The following is a 20938-nucleotide window of genomic DNA, read 5'->3' on the forward strand; positions in this document are numbered from 1 at the left end:
TCTGTGACTAGCACAGAAGTCCACCAACATAACACCGCTCGGGTTCAGATCAGGGAGGCTATTCCTCCCAATCATGCCCCTCCAGGTGTCTCCATCATTGTCGACGTGTGCATTGAAGTCCCCCAGGAGAACAATGGAGTCCCCTGCAGGGATCAGTCAAGGACCCCATTTAGGGACCCCAAGAAGGCCGAATACTCTGAACTGATATTTGGTGCGTATGCACAAATAACAGTCAGAATTTCCCCCCCCCACAGCCTTAAGGCGTAGGGAAGCGACCCTCTCACCCACCGGGGTAAACTCCAACACAGCGGCGTTCAGCCGGGGGTTTGTGAGTATCCCCACACCCGCCCTGCGCCTCACGCCTGAGTAAAACAAGGTCCAACCCCTATCCAGGAGTTTGGATGCAGAAGTGAGGCTATGCATGGAGGTAAGCTCCACCACGTCCAACTGGTAACGCTCCACCTCCAACACAAGCTCCGGCTCCTTCCCCGCCAGTGAGGTGACATTCCACGTCCCCAAAGCCAACTTCTGCCGCCTGGGTCTGGTCCGTCGTGACCCCCTGTCATCACTGCCACCCATATGGCAGCGCACCCAACCCCATCGGTCTGCCCTGCGGGTGGTGGGTCCACAGGGGTGGGAAGAGTCCACGTTGCCTTTGTGAGCTGAGCCTGGCCGGGCTCCGGGTCTGCCATGGGGCCCGGCTGACAGGCCCCTCCGTCCAGGTCTGGCTCCAGACGTGGGCTTCCTCCGGGCTGGGTCACATTTTTCCCTTTTCCGTTTTTTCATGGGCTCTGCTGAATCCTTCTTTGTCTGGCCCTTCACCTGAGACCTGTTTGCCTTGGGTGACCCTACCAGGAGTACAAGATTCCCGACAACATAGCTCCCAGGATCCTCAGGGCACACAAACCTCTCCATGACAATAAGGTGACGGTTCCTTGGAAAATTTAAATTTTCTTTTTTTGAAAAAAAAAAAAAAGAAGAAAATTTCAATTAAATAAACTTTTATCTCTCCATCAGCATGAAGGTGAGTATATGCATTACGTAGTGATGTCTGCTTTGTTTTGGCGCTCTAATACACGCCCAGGCTTTGAAGCCTGCTTCAAACATGGTACAACCACGTGACTGATGACATTTGAAACACTCAAGTGCTTCGAAACATTAAGTGCTTCATCCACCAGGTCAATCAGTTTAGTGGTCTGGATCAATGCGCGGGGATCGAAACACCGGCCGGTCCTAGATGTTTTAAATGGATGAAACAGCGCGGTGCGCTGCATATCATGTCAATACCTTCTGGATTTATAAGATTAGCGTTTGGATTGATGATGGTTTACTTTCTAATTGCTTTACAGTGGAACCAACCAGAAAGAGATCTCAAGTATGGGAACATTTTGAACTGGTGGCGCCGAACTAAGTAGATTTTAATTTCTGTGCGTGTGTGTCACTCAGTCACACACACATGCACAGACAAAGACACACACAAACAACTTAATAAACTTTGTTTAACTTTGTGTGAAAAAAGATTGCAAGAACACTGGGTTATCCACAGCTGTTTAAGTCAATCCACTGGACGTTTAGAATTCTCTTGAAGACGTTTCGTCTCTCATCCAAGACTCTTCTTCAGTTCTGAAGGTGGCTGATCATGTCCCAGCTTATTAACCCTGTGGGGTGTGGTCAGTGCTATTCACGTTCCAACACATTCCAACCAGTCAGAAGAGCAATCTGGTGTATGCAGTTAAATGCAACGAGGAATGCTCAGATGTGTACATAGGGGAAACCAAACAACCACTGCACAGACGTATGGCTCAACACAGAAGAGCCAACACATCAGGACAGGACTCAGCAGTGTGCCCACCCCCCAGGAAGAGGGACACTCATTTCAGGACACTGATGTTCAGATCTTGGACAGGGAAGATAAATGGTTTGAGAGAGGAGTGAAAGAGGCCATCCACGTCAAAGTGGAGAAGCCATCTCTGAATAGAGGGGGTGGTGTGTGACATCACCTTTCTCCCATTTATAATCATGTCCTTTCAAAAATCCCAAAAAGGTTGTCTCAGTGGATTGACCCAGGTGATGTGTCTCATGCTAATGACCCTCATTAGCATACAAAGGTGAAACTCACATTTCAACGACCCCCTTTGACACCCCCACCAACAATCATTGAGGAGCCAGATGGGTAGTTGGAATGTAAATAGCACTGACCACACCCCACAGGGTTAATAAGCTGGGACATTATCAGCCACCATCAGAACTGAAGAAGTCTCTTGGATGACAGACGAAACGTCTTCAAGAACTTTCTTAACGTCCAGTGGATTGACTTAAACAAGCTTTGGATAACCATGACATGGACAACTGAGAACCTACGGAGACAAGAACACTAGGTGATAAAAATAATTGGAAAAAAAGCAGTTTGATCATTAAAAAAAAAAGAAAGTTAGAAAGTTGTGAAAAAAATTAGAATTTTTTTTTTAGTTAGAAAGTTGTGTTGAGTATGGCAATTCTTGTTCATGCATACTTTGTAGTTCATAACGTTCTATTGCACGCGTTATGTTCATTAATGCAATTCATGTTCTGAGTTCATAAAAAACTTGTTCTGTAAATAGTTCCTTTACTATTGTGATCAAAACCATTGACTCTCAATTCTGAGGCTGTTCTGTAAATATTCATTCAATTGATTCCTTTTTATCCCTTGTGTCCAATTATCTACAGCATCCAAAGCGTCATTGGGCTCCTACACACTTAAGAATATTCATGTCCTGTCGCCACACAACATGGCGGTTCCGGGTTTGAGTCCAGCTCTGTGCGAAGTTTACAGGCTCTTCCCGTGTCTGCGTGGCTCCTCCCACCCCCAAAAATATGTGCTTCAGGTTGATTGGCCGGTCCCAAATTGCCCGCAGGAGTGTGTGACTCAGCGGTGCACTGGCGTCGTGCCCGGAGTGTCCCCCGCCTCACGCCCTATGCCAGCTGAGATAGGCTCCAGCTCCCCGTAACACGCTACGGCGGATAAAGCGACAGAAATTGAATGAATGAATGTTCTGCGTTCTTAAGAAAACCTATGTTCCATAAATAGTTCTCTTACTTTTGCGATCAAAAACATTGATTTGAATCTCAATTTTGAGGCTGTTCTGTAAATAATTTTAAAATAAACAATAAATATAACAACTTCAGGATTAATGTACTGATTTAAGCCCCACCCATTTCCAGTCAAACCACACCCATTCTGGTTTAAGTCCCGCCCATTCCAAGTACAGATACGGATACCGATAGTTTAGATTGTTGGACAGATACAGATACAGATAGTGGTGTACTTGCTTATCCCTAATATTTATATTAAATAGACATGCATGAACATGTAATCTATATCTCTTATTGCTTTATTGAATTCTGCAAGGATCAATCATGAATCAATTTCCTATAATATAAGGCTACAATATAGCAAGCAAGGATTAATAAATTCAATCATATTCAGTTTTTTTGAGAATATATATGCAATACATTAAACGTCAAAGCGATGTTTTCTGGGCTCATTGACCATTGTGTGGTTGCACTACAGTCACCCGGCACAAATGTTGCAAATAGTTCAAAGCGCCATGGGGCACCATTCAGACATTACTATGCATTAGTGGATTCACAGTTGGGACGAGAATGGCACTGGGTCCACCTGAAATCTGATTGGCCCCTGAAAGAGCTTAGTCTGATTCCTTAGCTTCCCATTGGATATTGCTACTACGCTACCTATAATTGGCTTTCGGTCAACTTCCCTTAAATAAGAATTAAAGAACCAGAAATCATGAAAGCCATGGAGATAGAAGTGTCAGTGTGTAACACCATAAATGTAACACAGCCATCAGCTGGTTTTAGTGTGACCCCTTTATGGGTCCTTGATTGTCCCCCAAGTTAAGTGACTGTTAATGTAGTTAAAGTTAAGTTTGGATGAACTCCATTCTGTTCCCTTTGATCCGACAATAGGCATGACTCACGTACCTGGTTGTCTCTCAGAGGGGTTGATGATTTTCATCACCCTCAGGTCATTAAACTCTTGCTCTTCATTCGTCCCTCCAAAAACAAACAACTGTGGACAAAAGGAACTGTGACCAAAAAAGGGTATCCTTTACAAGACTCGACAAATTATGAAGGTATGATTGGATAATTTAAGGCAATGTACACTGACGTGGCTATGGAGAATGAAGGTGGTGTGTCCATGACGACGGGCTGGTGGAATCCCAACGTACAGGGGAACCTTCCACTTCATCTTAGCTGGAGAAACACAGGAAAATATCCCTTCACATTCTTCCGATTTATTCAATCAGTCAGTCATTTTCAGCACGTTTTTGTAGGTGTGAGGAAGCCGGAGAACCGGAGAGAACCCATACAGACACGGGGAGAACATGCAAACTCCGCACAGAGCGGGACTCGAACCTGCCTTGCTGCGCGGCGACAGCGCTACCCGCTGCGTCACCGTGTTGCCCTCTTCAGATTTATTTTTCCAGTTAATTTAATTTACTCACCTATACTCAGTTTATAGATTTCATTGGAAGATGTCATCGTGTCGTCATTTGTGCCACCGAACAGGTAGATATCCTGCACACAAATAAGAAATGTTATTAACCTGAGGGGTGAACCCTGAGATTGATACCTGAGTGAGCTGATTGTGAGACGTGTGTTCTGAATACTGGTGATCAGAATGTGAAGAGTTCTGATAAAGCAGCTTCACGACTGACCGATGCTTGTTAACGATTGGGGGACAAAACGGCAATGGTTTTAAACACTGTTAGCTTTTCAAAATGCCCTCCATTAGTTTAGTGTTTAGCAGTTTGGGGACTGAGTGAGAAAAGACTTCATGGATTTTGGTAACTGGTCACTGAATGTATATACTGTAGTTTGAGAGCGATGAAAAGTGGTGCAGTTTTCTCCGGATACTCCGCATTTTGTTTTTGGTGACTCTATGAGTAGTTTTTGACAAAGCGGTTTCAGTTCTGACCCCTGCATGTTAACAACTTTAAAAAACTGTAAAAACCTTTTCTTTTCCAATTGAAAAAAAAATACAGAATGCTAAATTGTTTTTGCTGGAACAAATGTGAAGTCTGTTCTACAACGCTGTGAAGCAAGTCTTCACCAGGTAACCTCAGGAGACATCTTCCTGAAAAACCTACACTACAGAACTGTGGACAGTTTTACTTGGCTGCCATGGTGATTTATGACGCATCTGGACACCACATGACAAATTACCTTCGTGTGTGTGTGTGTGTGTGTGTACTTTATCATGGTGTGCAGTCAGTGTTTGTCCACTACAGGCTGCAGGTGCTTCTCCCTTCACCTCCCATTTCTGCCACACCAAGTTTTCTGGAAATGGATCAGAGGACAGTTATTGAATAATCTGTAAAACTATGAAGTGTTTTTCTTCTCCCTACAGTTAAAGAACACAATTTTTACAATCATCAGACATGTTAAATCATTTCTGAATCTACCAAGAAAACTGTAAGAGTCATCCATAATCATTTGTAGCGGAAGCTTGCTCAAGGGCACCTCAGCAGTGCTCAGGAGGTGAGTCAACACCTCCCACTGCCAGCTCACACTCCAAACTTTATGGTCCACCTGGGTCTTGAACTGGTGACTTCCACTCCACAGTCCAAGACTTAGCGGACTGAGCTACTGCCACCCCAGAATGAAATGACATTAGCTGAATGGAAACGCAGTAATCCCTCATTACTCGCAGTTAACGTGTTCCAGAACCACACGAGAAAAACAAGAATCCCTGATATAGCGGCCCTGCACACCACCTTCTCCCAGCAGAGGAGCACCTTCAGCGACAGACTGCTGTCACACAGCGCCTATCTATCTATCTATCTATCTATCTATCTATCTATCTATCTATCTATCTATCTATCTATCTATCTATCTATCTATCTATCTATCTATCTATCTATCTATCTATCTATCTATCTATCTATCTATCTATCTATCTATCTATCTATCTATCTATCTATCAAATCTTTATTATATATGTATAATTTAAATGTTTATGCACCCTCCCCATACTGATTTCAAACCAGCAGCACATTTGGAAGCCGTTGCAATGGTTTTACAAAGAAATAATTCCTCACAGGGTAAAAGTAAACTTGCAGCACACACACGGATGCTGCCAGCCAGTATCATACGCGTACGGTATCACATGATCACGGCACATGGGAGAAACTTGCTCCTCGCATCTCGCTCTCTCCCTTATCCTCAACGATATGAAGCTTACATCTTACCGAGGACAAATATTATATATATATATATCTGTGTTTTAGTGAAGCCGTACATCTCGAAGTGCAAATAAGCGAGAGAACACTATAAAATAGTGGTTCCCAAACTAAGGCCTGCGGGCCAGATGCGGTCCAGCTCCACATTTGGTACCAGAAAAATGCATTTTGGCACCTTCCATTTTTAACAGACGTGACACAAAATGCTGAACAGCCTTAACCTATGAGGGGAAACTCATGGCTAACATCCGCATCAGTTTTGCTCATCAAATAATAAAAAAGAAGTTTCTTGTTTGTCTTTCAGACACTGAAGGACAGAATAGTTCTGAGGCAGCAGTTCATCCAGAGAGGATGTAGGATGACATAAATTGTGTTGACATCTGGACTCACACTGGTATCATTATTGATTTCTGGTTAATCAACAAAAATGATAATTCACTAATGGAGGTTAACTCAAAATGAGATCAATAAAAACTGATGTTGTGTAAAATTTGATGCCATAATTAATCAGAACAGCTTCAGCTTACATGGCCAGAGTTGGAATGTTTAACGGTATCCTTTATATTTCTGCTCTGAAAACTCTTTCCCAATTAGTCGACTTTTGATGGCATGGTGGGGGCACATTCTAGTGTTGTACCTGTGTGTGAACCATGTTTAATTGTTGTGTTATATTGTTCAAAAGTACCCACGTTCATAAAAAGCATCAGAGAGGACTTGAAGCTTCACCTGTGTTGAGGACATGCAGGTCTTTACAGAAGTCTCCAGCTTCGTCAAAACCTCCAAACATGAACGCCTGATCTCCAACCAGAGCAAAGCTCTGACCAGATCTACACACACACACACACACACACACACACACACACACACACACACACACACACACACACACACACACACACACACACACACACACACACACACACACACACACACACACACACACACACACACACACACACACATTAGAATTCTGTGGAATGCAGTCTGGTGAGAAAGAACACGGAAAAACGCAGACATACATAAAGAGAACACAAAGTCTGGTATACAAAAGGGTGGATTTATCTGTTGAGGTCTAGGACAGTATGGGAAGTAGGCATGTCAGCATCCTACACACACACTCGCACACACACACACACACACACACACACACACACACACACACACACACACACACACACACACACACACACACACACACACACACACACACACACACACACACACACACACGTCTTGTAATGGTGCAAACTGTGCACTTCACCTCTGAACACACTCGCCTTTGAAAATCCGACAGAGTGGCCACAAGAGTGACTCTAGACTAAAAATATTCTAACCGTTAGCCTGTAAAAAGCAATCTTTTTTTTTTCACAAGGCATTTGAGTCTTGTTTGATATACATTTAATAATTACATCCCGCTTCAAAGCGGTGATGTATTGTAATTGCCAGTGTTCCGTGTGTTTGTCCGTTCGTCCGTCTGTTCGTTAGTCCAGCAAATATCTTTGCAACCGTTGCAGATAGAAAGATGGAACAAATAGCACATTATTCGGGCAGCAAAGGGGATGAAAATGAGATGACGACCTTGACCTTAAGAAAACTAGATGTAGGTCAAATTTCAACTTTTGTTCACCCAGAAATTGGATAAGATAGAAATAGGAGGGAGAAGGCCAGTGTAAGACCGTAAATCAAAGCTAGTGCTTTGAGCTATGACAGTAGATCAGAGCACTGGCTTTGATCTATGACCTATGCAAGTCGGTCAGGGTAAAATTTTGAATTCAGATGTGTTGCAGGATGTTGCAGTCTGTGACTGCATTGGTTCTAGTTCTAATTGTTTCTGTGTCCATGTTCAGTGAAGGGTTAATATCTAAAGGACACAAGGTGAGTGGGTTAATTTAATACAAAGCATTTTATCATAGAAACACCTAAAAAAAATCTCTTCATAAACTAATATTGTCTCACAGGGCAGGTGGCAGCGATCCATTAGTTTTGACTGGAGTCCAAGTGAGAGACACTGAAAGAGATCAGACAGGAAGTCAGAATAAATATAAACAACAAACAAAACCGATCAGCTGATTTTCATAGACTGAAGAAAGTTGATGTAATTATATGTAATGTTGAGGAAGGGGTTTAGTATAGGATGATGTGATGACCTGTGTTGAACACCATGAGGTCGTTGGTTGGACTTCCTCCCACAATGCCTCCATACACGTAGATGTTGTCTCTCACAGCAACAGAGCTGTGTCTGAGGCTCCTGAGGGCCACACCACTGATTGTGAAGTAATCCCAGGTCAGAGACACTACAAGAAAACAGACACCACTGCTAGGTTAGGTTTTTCTCAACTCTTTTCTCTTAGTTTTAATCTCAAGGCGCCCTCACCTATATCGAAGCTGTAAACCCCTGGAAGACACTCTCTGGCATCGGCACTGGACGCTCCTCCAAACAAATACAGCTTCCCTTTCACAACACTCAAAAGGAAACAGGAAGTACTTTTCTATATATTGTCACCAAAACATTCAAGGACAGTGAACTGCATGTAATCTAAAAGACTTTTACTTTAGTTTGTTTCTATCGACTACACTCTTTAGAAAGATTTCAAGTCATTATGTTTCAGTCATGTTAACACTGAGTGTTTGATTATCGTCAATGTTTTTCTGTTTTCATATTATATTCATTTCTTGTAAACAAGTAAAGTAACTCATCTAACAACAGTTTTCTAAATAGAGCTACTTCTGGTCTTTAAGTTTTCCACCAGTTTAAGTCCAGAAGACAGAAGGAGGAGGACAGAGGGAGGACAAATGAGACATAAATGTTACCACGAGCCTCAGTGGACATAAACGCCATTCTTCACTCAGGTTACATCAGTGACACGTTAGGATTATGTTAAACTAACCAGAAGAATGAAGTAGCTTCATGTTAAGGACAAACATGAGGTTATCGTATTCAGTGTTTTTGTTGTAGCAGATAATAATCTATGATAAAACAATATCAGGCCTCATGCCAAACACTGCTCCATCGTCATTCTAAACCAAGCGGACCCATCACAGAGTTCTCCCACCAGCAGGCGGACCCAGAACTGTCGTTGGAGTCTATGGCGTGAATGTGGGAATGTGAATGAATAAATATATAAACTTTTTATTGATATCTTTTTTCAAAGATACAAACAGACGAACAAATATCCATCTGTCAGCATGTTTATCAACGCGTCTTTGACGTGGAGCTGTTATACGTCAGAAAATTGCTTGATTGTTGTTACTGTAAATTGCTTTAACTCCGTCCATTCTGTGCGTGCCACACACTTTACACTCATGCCAAATGATATTTTACCCTCCAGTAGGTGTCGTACTAGAGCATATGAAGCCTCAAGAAGCTTTGAACCGCAGTGAACCGATTGGGATGAAAAGCTTCAATGCTTCATGGGGCTTCATTTGCACATCACTAACTATACATGGACTTCCCAGTTAACATAATTTTAGAGTGTCCTAACCGTTCCAACAATTATCATGTTTGTGAGCAGAGAGTCCAAACAGCAGGAAGGACACAGAAAACGATTTCTGAGTGAAACTAGCTGCTAGCACCAGCAGTCTGTCCAGCTATGGTTTACGTTTGGAATGGGACAATCCAGGTAGTATCCAAAATGCTCCTGGGGCATCTGACAAAAACAGTCTTTAAGCGCAATCCATGTTACGTCACCACATTAATATTTGACTACATTGGGTGCGCTTGGTTTATAATACCAATACATTTGTTGTCATATGTTTGGTATGAAGTGTTATTATTGTCATTATCATGGAAATTTCAGTTTCCTGCTAGTAATCCCCACCTATACAGTATATTTGAATAAGCTCACTTAAAAACCTCATGCTGTCACGCTTCCGGCGTCTACCCAAAAGTTCAGGCCGCTAGCCGAGTTAGCTCTGGTCTTCACATTTGTCCATGTCTCTCACTTATGGAGCTGTCTTGGCTTCGTCAAACATAGCGGTTTATATTCTTTGACTGTGATGGACCTTACGTTGTCGTGTGGGGAACCCTGATGCTTTATTCACCAGGACCGAGCTCACGAAGCCGGCGTCTACCCGGATGGCCGGACCGTAAAGACGAAGCGGCCTACGTCTTCGCGTTCGTCCGTCCCACACACACGGAGCATTTACGGCTTCGTCGGACACATCGATTTGTTTTCTTGTGACAGCAAAGAAAAAAAAGAAAACAAAGTCTGATATTATTGTTTTATTGTGGAATTTCAACGGGTTCCCGCTAGTATAGTATAATATAATACTACAGACTATAATCTCTCGACTATCATAGCAGTCAATGTTGTTCTTGCACTCCTCTGTGGTCTTATCCATCCATCAATGCATCTATCCATCCATCCATCATCTACCACTTATCCTGGGCCGGGTCACGGGGCCAACAGTCTCAGGAGTGATGCCCATACTTCCCTTTCCCCAGACACCTCCTTTGTGGACTGTCCACAAAGGAGGTGGTGTACAGTTGTAAATATGTCTTTTATAAAGAAGCATTTCATGGAGCTAATTTATTCCTTCATTCTGGGGGAAGATGAACTGGTGTGGACGTGGCGTTCCCAGGCCAGCCGAGAGGCATAGTCCCTCCAGTGTGTCAAAAGTCAGTCAGTTTTATTGTCAAATGTACCATATATGCACGACATACAGCACAGATGAAATTGCAGTCCTCTCTGACCCATGGTAGATAGTACAACAGGCAGTACAACACAGGGGTGGTTAACATCTCTATACACTCTAATCTCATAGGGGAGGTGACGTGTGCGCAGTCCCTGAGTTGACGGGGGGGGGGGGAAGATAAGTAGTCAGGTGCTGGGGGGAGGGCAGGGCAGTGTGAGGGTAGAGTTCAAGGCTATGGCAGGGGGGCAGAGTAGGGAGGGAGTTGAGCCTCCTGACCTCCTGGTGAAAGAAACTGTCCTTGAGCCTGCTGGTTCTGGCCCCAGACTCTGCAGTCTCCTACCTGATGGCAGCAGGCTGAAAAGGCTGTGACAGGGGGCTGGGATCACCTGCAATGCTGATGGCTTTGTGGGTGAGGCGGGTGTTGTAAATGTCTGTGAGGAAAGGGAGAGAGACACCAGTGATCTTTTCAGCTGCTCTCACAATGTGCTGCAGGGTCTTGTGGCAGGAAACGGTGCAGGCGGCGTACCACACGGTGATGCAGCTGGTCAGGATGCTCTCAATGGTGCCTCTGTAGAAAGTCAGCATGATGGGGGGTGGGGCTCTTGCTCTCCTCAGTTTGTGGAGGAAGTAGAGGCGTTGTTGGGCTTTTTTGGCCAGCGATGAGGTGTTGCAGTCACGGGACAGGTCCTTGGAGATGTGCACACCCAGGAACTTGGTGCTGTCCCTTTCAACTGAAGCACCGTTGATGGTTAGTGGAGCGTGCTGGGTTCGTGCTCTCCTAAAGTCCACAACAATCTCCTTTGTCTTCTCCACATTCAGATGGAGATTGTTGTCCTTGCACCACAAAACCAGGAGGCCCACCTCATTCCTGTAGGCTGTCTCATCATTGTTGTTGATGAGACCCACCACAGTCGTGTCGTCTGCAAACTTGATGAAGAGGTTGGAGCTGAAAGTTGGTTGGAGCTGAAAGTTGGCAGTCGTGGGTTAACAGAGTGAAGAGGGGGCTCAGAACACATCCTTGGGGGGCTCCCATGTTCAGCATGATGGTACTGGAGGTGTTATCAACTCAAACTGCCTGTGGTCTCCCTGTCAGGAAGTCCAGCAGCCAGTTTCATATGGATGTGATGAGTCCAAGCTGGTCCAGTTTGTGGATTAGCTGCTGGGGGATGATTGTGTTGAATGCTGAGCTGAAGTCGATGAACAGCGTTTTGGCGTATGAGACTTTTGTCTCCAGGTGGGTGAGGGTTGAGTGTAGTGTAATGGAGATGGCATCATCAGTCGAGTGGTTGGACCGGTAAGCAAACTGAAAAGGGTCCAGGGTTGAAGGGAGGACAGACTTGATGTGCTGCATGACGAAGCGCTTCATGAGGATGGGAGTGAGTGCAACTTGGCGGTAGTCGTTGAAGCCGGATGGGGGCGACTTCTTTGGGACCGGGATAATGGTGGTGGCTTTGAGGCAAGTAGGGACAACAGCCTGGCTCAGGGAGATGGTGTCTGTGAAGACATCTTTGAGCAGTGTGTGCAGACCACAGCAGCGTCGCGGCACCAAGCATTCCCTGATGCAGGCAGATGTAGTCCAGTTTATTGTCCAGCGAGCGTACGTTGGCGAGTGTGATGGTCGGGATAGCTGGCCGGTGAGAGCTAGCTGGTAGCCTAGCCCGGATGCCTCCGTGCTTGCCCCGCTTCTGCTTTCGCATGTTCCGTTTGTGGCGCTTCCACTGCGTGCGGGGAGCAGGAGTGGGGGTCGGTGGTTGAGCAGGCCTCCGGAGCAGGCCGCACTCGCGCAGCACTTCTGCGTCCGCTGGGTGTAAGTACAATAAAGTTGTTCTGCGTATGTCGAGCAGAAACTCACGGGAGTATGAGCGCCTTGGGGTAAGTAGACATGACAAAGATGGACGTGACAAAGATGGACAAACACACGGAGAGACAAGGCACAAAAAACAAGAAAAAAACCGCTGTATTGGGTCTTCTGACTGGACACATCCCTGGGGAGGCGTCCAGTCGGCATCCGGAACAGATGCCCGAGCCACCATAGCTGGCTCCGTTTAAGGCAGAGGAGCAGCGGCTCTACTTCGAGCTCCTCCCTGGTGACTGAGGTCCTCACCCTATCTCTAAGGGTGCGCCCAGGCACTCTACGGAGAAAACTCATTTCAGCCACTTGTTCTTTCGGTCATGACCCAAAGGTCATGACCATAGGTAAGAGTAGGTGTATAGATTGACCGGTAAATCGAGAGCTTCGTCTTACGACTCAGCTCTTTCTTCACCACCACAACGACTGCATCACTGCAGAAGCTGCACCGATCCGTCTGTCAATCTCACGTTCCATCCTTCCCTCACCCGTGAACAAGACCCCAAGATACTTAAACTCCTCCACTTGGGGTAAGGACTCTCCACCGACCCAAAGAGGGCAAACCACCCTTTTCCGGTCGAGAATCATGGCCTCGGATTTAGAGGTGCTGGCCCTCATCCCACTCGCGTCACACTCAGCTGCAAACCGTTCCAGTGCACGCTGGAGGCCCAGGTTTGATGAGGCTAATAGGACAACATTGTCTGCAAATATCAGAGATCAAATCCTTTGGTCCCTAAACCGGACCCCTCCGGACCCTGGCTGCGCCTAGAAATTCTGTCCATAAAGATTTTGAACAGAACGGGTGATAGAGGGCAACCCTGCCGGAGTCCAACATACACCTGGAACAGGTCTGACTGCCGGCAATGTGAACCAAGCTCTGGCTTCGGTCATACAGGGACCAGACAGCCCTCAGCAAAGGGCCCCGGACCCCATACTCCCAAAGCACTCCCCACAAGATACCACGAGGGACATGATCGAATGCCTTCTCCAGATCCACAAAACACATTTGGATTGGTTGGGCAAACACCCATGAACCCTCGAGGACTTGATATACAGTGTAGAGCAGGTTCAGTGTTCCACAACCGGGACGAAAACCGCATTGTTCCTCTTGAATCCGCGGCACGACTATCGGTCTAATCCCCCTCTCCAGTACCCTGGAATAGACTTTCCCCGGGAGGCTGAGGAGTGTGATCCCCCTATAGTTGGAACACACCCTCCGGTCCCCCTTTTTGCAAAGAGGGACCACCGCCCGGTCTGCCAATCCAGAGGTACTGTCCCGACTGCCATGTGATTTTACAGAGAGGTGTCAGAGACTTGAGGTACTCAGGGTGAATCTCATCCACCCCCGGTGCTTTCCCACCCATGAGTTTGGCAACCACCTCTGTGACTTCAGCCTGGGTGATGGACGAATCCACCTCTCAGACCTCAGCCTCTGCTTTTTCTGTATAAAACATGGCAGTGGGATTGAGGAGATCCTCAAAGTATTCTTTCCACCGCCCAACAATATCCTCAGTCGAGGTCAGCAGCTCTCCGCCGCTACTGTAAACAGTGTTGGCTGTGCACCGCTTTCCCCTCCTGAGGTGCCGAATGGTTTGCCAGAATTTCTTTGAAGCTGACCGTCTTCCTCCATTGCCTCCCCAAACCCTTCCCAGACCCGAGATTTTGCCTCTGCGACCACTCGAGCTGCAATACGCCTGGCTTGCCTGTACCTGTCAGCTGCCTCCGGAATTCCACAATTCAAGATCTGATAGGAATCCTTCTTCAGCTTGACGGCATCCCTTACTTCCGGTGTCCACCACCAGGCTCAGGGGTTACCGCCGCAACAGGCACCAGAGACCGTTCGACCACAGCTCCGAGCAGCCGCTTCGACAATGGAGGTGGAGAACATGGTCCACTCTGACTCAATGTCCCCAGCCTCCTGCGGGATCTGGGAGAAGCTCTCCCGGAGGTGGGAGTTGAAGACCTCACTGACAGAGGGTTCCCAACAGACTCTCAAAACATGTTTGGCCCTGCTGAGTCTGTCCGGCCCCCTGCTCTGCCAGGGGGCCAGACAGCGGATCCAGCTCCCCACCAGGTGTTGATCGGTTGACAGCTCTGCCCCTCTCTTCACCCGAGTGTCCAACACACGCGGTCGAAGGTCTGTCTGACAACAAAGTTGGTCATCGACCGGCATAGGGCATCCTGGTGCCATGTGCACTTATGGACATCCCTGTGGTTGAACAAGGTGTTTGTTATGGACATATTCTAATTAGCACAGAAGTCCAATAACATAACACCACTCATGTTCAGATCGGGGATGCCGTTCATTCCAATTACCCCTTTCCAGGTCTCACTGTCATAGCCCACGTGAGCGTTGAAGTCCCAAAGGAGAACAATGGAGTCCCCAGTCTGAGCACTATTCAGTACCCCTCCCAGGGACTCCAAGAAGTCCAGGTATTCCGCACTGCCATTTGGCCCCTAGGCTGAAAAGGCAGTGAGACACCTGTCCTCAACCCAAAGGCGCAGGGACGCTACCCTCTCATTCACCAGGGTGAACTCCAACATATGACGGCTGAGCTGTGAGGTCACAAGCAAGCCCACACCAGCCCGCCGCCTCTCACCTTGGACAACACCAGAAAAGTGGAGAGTCCAGCTCCTCTCAAGGGTACCTCTCACCCTCCCTCACAAACTCTGTCTCTTTTCCTCCCAGTGAGGTGACATTCCTTGTCCCTAAAGCTACACTCTTTGTCTAGGGATTGGGTCGTCGAGCCCCATGCTGATGACTGCCACCCAATCCACACTGCACCCATCCCCTACGTTTTCCTTGGCGGGTGGTGAGTCCACCGGAGGTTGGGCCCACGTCGTCGTTTCGGGCTGAACCCGGCTGTGCCCCGTGGGCAGAGGCCCGGCCACCAGGCACTCGCATACGGGCCCCAAACCCTGGGCCTGGCTCGAGGGTGGGGCCCCAGTTGCACCATACCGGGCGACGTCACGGTCCTTGATTTTTTTACTCATCATAGGGGTTTTTGTTCTGCTCTTCGTCTAGTCTGGTCCTCTGTGGTCCTATCCTTCACCCAATTAAAAGCCCGCTTGTTTCCTTGCTCCTGGAGGATAGTTCGGTCTTTGTAAAGGATTTAGACTAGACTCGAACATTTGGGGACATTTGGATGTAACTTCTTTTAGACACTACTAAAATTTAGCTGACTTGGACAGTCCACAAAATTCTTTCTCAAGTCAGAACACATGAAAGGAAACTTGCTTGGGCAATTTTAGAACCCTTAGTAATAAATATATTAGTCAAATATATTTCTGTATCTTGATGATAGGTTGTAAATGTTGATTTCAGGGATCTGGATTTGAAACTGTATTAGCATCACAGGGACCCGTAGGTGAACTTCAACCTGGATATGTTCTGCCCTCTACAGGCCAGAGATCAAATTACATATATTATCACTACAGGAAATGTTGATATGATGGAAAGAATATCTTTTCTGCAGCTTACCAAAGAGTGTGTCCCTCTCGGGCTGAGGGAATACGTCCACTCTGAGGAATCTCCTCCCACGTCACATCACCAGCAGAAACTACAGACAGCAGCGAGATCTATTCACTATATCATGTTTTCAGTCTGAGCCTCTAATTTTCTTCTTTAATTCATACCTGTTAGCATGTAGAAGTCGTTATAGTAAACTTTGTTGTCCTCCTGAATGTAACATAACACAATGCATCATTACATCCACAATGAAACTATTTTACTGTGTTTCTAAGGAATAAAGGTGACAACAGGCTGCTTCAGGTCAAATGTGAAAAGACTCACCTCATGGTGGAAGCTGGAAGCTCCTCCAAACAGAAAGGCCACATTTCCTGCTAGAGCTAAGGCATGGCCATGTCTGTGATGGAAGACATGTCATCTACCGATGAGCAGGGACAACATACAATATTTACCCACACAACACTTTTAATGAACAATTATTTTATCACATGATTCAGGACTTTGTACTAAAAGATGGGAGCCACCTGGGGGAAGGGGCAGCGCCTCTTGACTCTTTCTCCAACCACTGGCCACTGGCCAAAGCCATCTTCACAACTGCTGTCTGTCTCTCCTACACACACACACACACACACACACACACACACACACACACACACACACACACACACACACACACACACACACACACACACACACACACACACACACACACACACACACACACACACACACACACACACACACACACACACACATTAGAGAGATACTTCCATCTTTTTCTTCTACTCTTCCAAATATCTAGCTGTAACCTGTTTCATGTGGACCGTAACTCCTATGAATGATAAAATATCAGGTGTCAAACTGTGATGCCATTCTAACATAGCACATTTAAATATCCATATCCAGATGTATAAATGCTTTTTCCCCACACCCATAATTTATGAATTGATTGTGTGTCTCTGAACGTTTTCTAGTCCGGGTTATAAAATGACACCAGCAGGATGGAACCTACCTGTGGAGGTCAGTCGGTCGAGATGCTTTTCTTCTGTTGTTTGAAGGAGTCGCTCTGACTCACATGGGAGTAATTCCTTCAGTCCAACAGCTATCCTCTGAGTCTCAGCTTACAGGTGGGATACACTTTCCTCTGCAAGGTACAGTGTTGCCTAGCAACGTGTCCGAGTATACTGCCGACCAGAGCAGGTCAGCTCCATGGCGACTAGCTTCATTTATATTAGTAATTGGTTAAGGCATTTTATTTATTTTTATTTAACCTTTTTTTAACCAGGCAAGCAATTAAGAACAGGTTCTTATTTACAAATGTAGTTTACTACAGAAATTCCAGGAAATATTGTGATATTAGGTGCCTGTTAGTCACAAGTATTAATTACTGTTATTTATTTATAAACTATAACAAATTTAGGACACATTTGGTTAAATTAATTCTCACATCTGGACTGGAAATTGTACCAATGTCCATAATCCATAAAATATTATTTTTGTACCTGTTTTGTGTTCACATTCTCTTCTGGTGCAATTCCAGCTGAAGAGTTTAATTTTTTCTGCTATATCCGCTGCTGATTAGAATGTCTAATTCCTTTTAACATCTTTTAAAGCAGTTTCATTAGCTTTGCTTCGCGTGACAAAAAGTTTCTACCTTTTTGTTGATTTTGTATTTTAAAACAAAATTCCTTTTTTTTAGCTTAGGAAAATACTGCAGCAATTTTTTTCTGTGAATCTCTAGAGAAGTTTTGCAGGACACTAATTTCTCCCGGCTTTCTATCAGCATGGATTTTACAAACCTAAAACCAGTGAAGTTGTCACGTTGTGTAAATCGTAAATAAAAACAGAATACAATGCTTGGCAAATCCTTTTCAACTTTCATTCAATTGAATACACTACAAAGACAAGATATTTAATATTTGAAATGAGAATCTTTATTTTCTTTTGCAACTTATCATCAATTTCTAATTGAATGGCAGCAACACATTGCAAAAAAAGTTGGCACAGGGGCATTTTTACCACTGTGTTACACTGCCTTTCTTTTTAACATCATTCAAGTAAACGTTTTGGAACTGAGGAGACGAATTTTTGAAGCTTTTCAGGTGGAATTCTTTCCCATTCTTGCTTGATGTACAGCTTAAGTTGTTCAACAGATCGGGGTCTCCGTTGTTGTATTTTACGCTTCATAATGCGCCACACATTTTCAATGGGGGACAGGTCTGGACTACAGGCAGGCCAGTCTAGCACACGCACTCTTTTACAACGCTGTTGTAACATGAGCAGAATGTGGCTTGGTACTGTCTTGAAATAAACAGGGGCGTCCATGAAGAAGACGCTGCTTTGATGGCAACAAATGTTGTTCCAAAACCTGTATGTACCTTTGAGTATTACCGGTGCCTTCACACATGAGTAAGTTGCCCATGCCTTGGGCACTAATACACCCCTAAATCATCACAGATACTGGATTTTGAACTTTGTGCCTATACAGACGCTCCTCTACTTACGTTCATTTGTTTTTACGTTTTTTCGATTTTACGTTTGAACTGACTGTAAAATAATTTTGTAAAAAAAATAAAAACATTTTGAGTGAATTTTTGAGTTTAGCACACTCTCCGTAGTATGAGACGCTCGAACGATCTTACGTTTGACACTGCGTCCATTGTTTACATGGCGCAAACGACAGACTGAATGTGCCTTGCCTCTTCCCAGTTATCGCGTGTTACCCTTGAGTTAAGACATTGTATCTGTGATCTCTGTGTTTGAATATACAGAGATCATGTATATGTAAACCCTAAGCAAATATGATTGGTCAAAAGCGTAAGTCTACAAGTGATAGTGGTAGTCAAAAGAAGTGGTGTTTTATAAGGTATGTTAATAGAATTTATGGATGTACATACAGTATGAACGGTCACACATTACTGGAACGTACAGTAACAACTTCTGTTCACTTTCACATTACGTTCGGCCGTTCAGAACGTAACTAAAACGGAAGTTGAGGAGCGTCTGTACGTAACATTCCAGATGGTTCTTCTCCTCTTTGGTCCAGAGGACAAGACGACCACATTTTCAAAAAACAATTTGAAATCCGGACTCGTCAGAACACAGAAGACTTTTCCACTTCGCATCAGTCCATCTTAGATGAGCTTCCAGAGAAGCCTGTGGCGTTTCTGGATGTTGTTGATAAATGGCTTTTGCTTTGCATAGTAGAGTTTTAACTTGCACTTTCAGATTTGGTGAAGAACCGTAAATACTGACAATGATTTTCTGAAGTGTTCCTAGTGATATCCTTTACACGGTGATGCCGGTTTTTGATGCCGTACCACCTGAGGGATTGAAGGTCATGGGCATTCAATGTTGGTTTTCGGCCTTTCTGTTTACGTGCAGTAATTTCTCCGGATTCTCTGAACCTTTTGATGACATTACGGACCGTAGATGATCAAATCCCTAAATTCCTTGCAATAGCTCATTGAGAAATGTTTTTTCTTTAACTGTTCGACAATTTGCTCATGCATTTGTTCGCCAAGTGGTGACCCTTGCCCCATCGTTGCTTCTGAATGACTGAGCATTTCAGGGAAGTTTCTTTTATACCCAATCATAATACCCAGGTAGAGGTAGAGGTAGAAAAGGCCAAACAAGAAGCTTATGATGACTTGTATGCTAGGTTGGACAGTAAGGAGGGAGAGACTGATCTATACAGGTTGGCAAGACAGAGAGACAGAGATGGGAAGGACGTGTAGCAGGTTAGGGTGATTAAGGATAGGGATGGAAGTCTATTGACAGGTGCCAGTAGTGTGATGGGAAGATGGAAAGAGTACTTTGAAGAGTTGATGAACGTGGAAAATGAGAGAGAACAAAGACTAGAAGAGGTGACTGTTGTGGACCAGGAAGTAGCAAAGATTAGTCAGGATGAAGTGAGGAGGGCATTGAAGAGGATGAAGAGTGGAAAGGCAGTTGGTCCTGATGATATACCTGTAGAGGTATGGAAGTGTCTAGGAGAGGTGGCAGTAGAGTTTCTGACTGGGTTGTTCAACAGGATCTTAGATAGTGAGAAGATGCCTGAGGAATGGAGGAGAAGTGTGGTGGTGCCCATTTTTAATAACAAGGGAGATGTGCAGAGTTGTGGCAACTACAGAGGAATAAAGCTGATGAGCCATACAATGAAGTTATGGGAGAGAGTAGTGGAAGCTAGACTAAGGGCAGAAGTGAGCATTTGTGAGCAGCAGTATGGTTTCATGCCAAAAAAGAGTACTACAGATGCAGTATTTGCTCTGAGGATGTTGATAGAGAAGTACAGAGAAGGCCAGAGGGAGCTGCATTGTGTTTTTGTAGATCTGGAGAAAGCTTATGACAGGGTGCCCAGAGAGGAACTGTGGTATTGTATGAGGAAGTCTGGAGTGGCAGAGAAGTATGTTAGAGCAGTGCAGGACATGTATGAGGACTGTAAGACAGTGGTGAGGTGTGTGTAGGAGACAGAGGAGTTCAAGGTGGAGGTGGGACTGCATCAGGGATCAGCTCTGAGCCCCTCCTTGTTGCTATGGTGATGGACAGGCTGACAGACGAGGTTAGACAGGAATCACCATGGACTATGATGTTTGCAGATGACATTGTGATCTGCAGTGAGAGCAGGGAACAGGTGGAGGAGAAGCTAGAGAGGTGGAGGTTTGTCCTGGAAAGGAGAGGAATGAAGGTTAGCCGCAGTAAGACAGAGTACATGAGTGTGAATGAGAGGGACCCAAGTGGAAG

The 20938-nt window shown here is 45.2% G+C and overlaps 1 protein-coding gene across 1 annotated transcript in view; it reads right to left on the bottom strand.

Annotated features, from left to right (window-relative positions):
- The window catches only part of zmp:0000001301 (rab9 effector protein with kelch motifs), a 20628-nt gene extending 3847 nt beyond the window's left edge, over positions 1-16781 (bottom strand). The window contains exons 1-12 of the mRNA XM_068333974.1: positions 16720-16781; positions 16520-16592; positions 16363-16402; positions 16208-16286; positions 8617-8705; positions 8390-8536; positions 8199-8250; positions 6969-7069; positions 5255-5340; positions 4506-4578; positions 4169-4254; positions 3982-4069 (exon numbers count right to left, since the gene is read on the bottom strand). Of these exons, the coding sequence (XP_068190075.1) occupies positions 3982-4069; positions 4169-4254; positions 4506-4578; positions 5255-5340; positions 6969-7069; positions 8199-8250; positions 8390-8536; positions 8617-8705; positions 16208-16286; positions 16363-16402; positions 16520-16592; positions 16720-16781 (976 nt within the window). The remainder of the gene's footprint in view (positions 1-3981; positions 4070-4168; positions 4255-4505; positions 4579-5254; positions 5341-6968; positions 7070-8198; positions 8251-8389; positions 8537-8616; positions 8706-16207; positions 16287-16362; positions 16403-16519; positions 16593-16719) is intronic.
- Positions 16782-20938: the final 4157 nt, after the last annotated feature.

Source organism: Antennarius striatus, chromosome 15, assembly GCF_040054535.1.
Source record: "Antennarius striatus isolate MH-2024 chromosome 15, ASM4005453v1, whole genome shotgun sequence".
NCBI lineage: Eukaryota > Metazoa > Chordata > Actinopteri > Lophiiformes > Antennariidae > Antennarius > Antennarius striatus.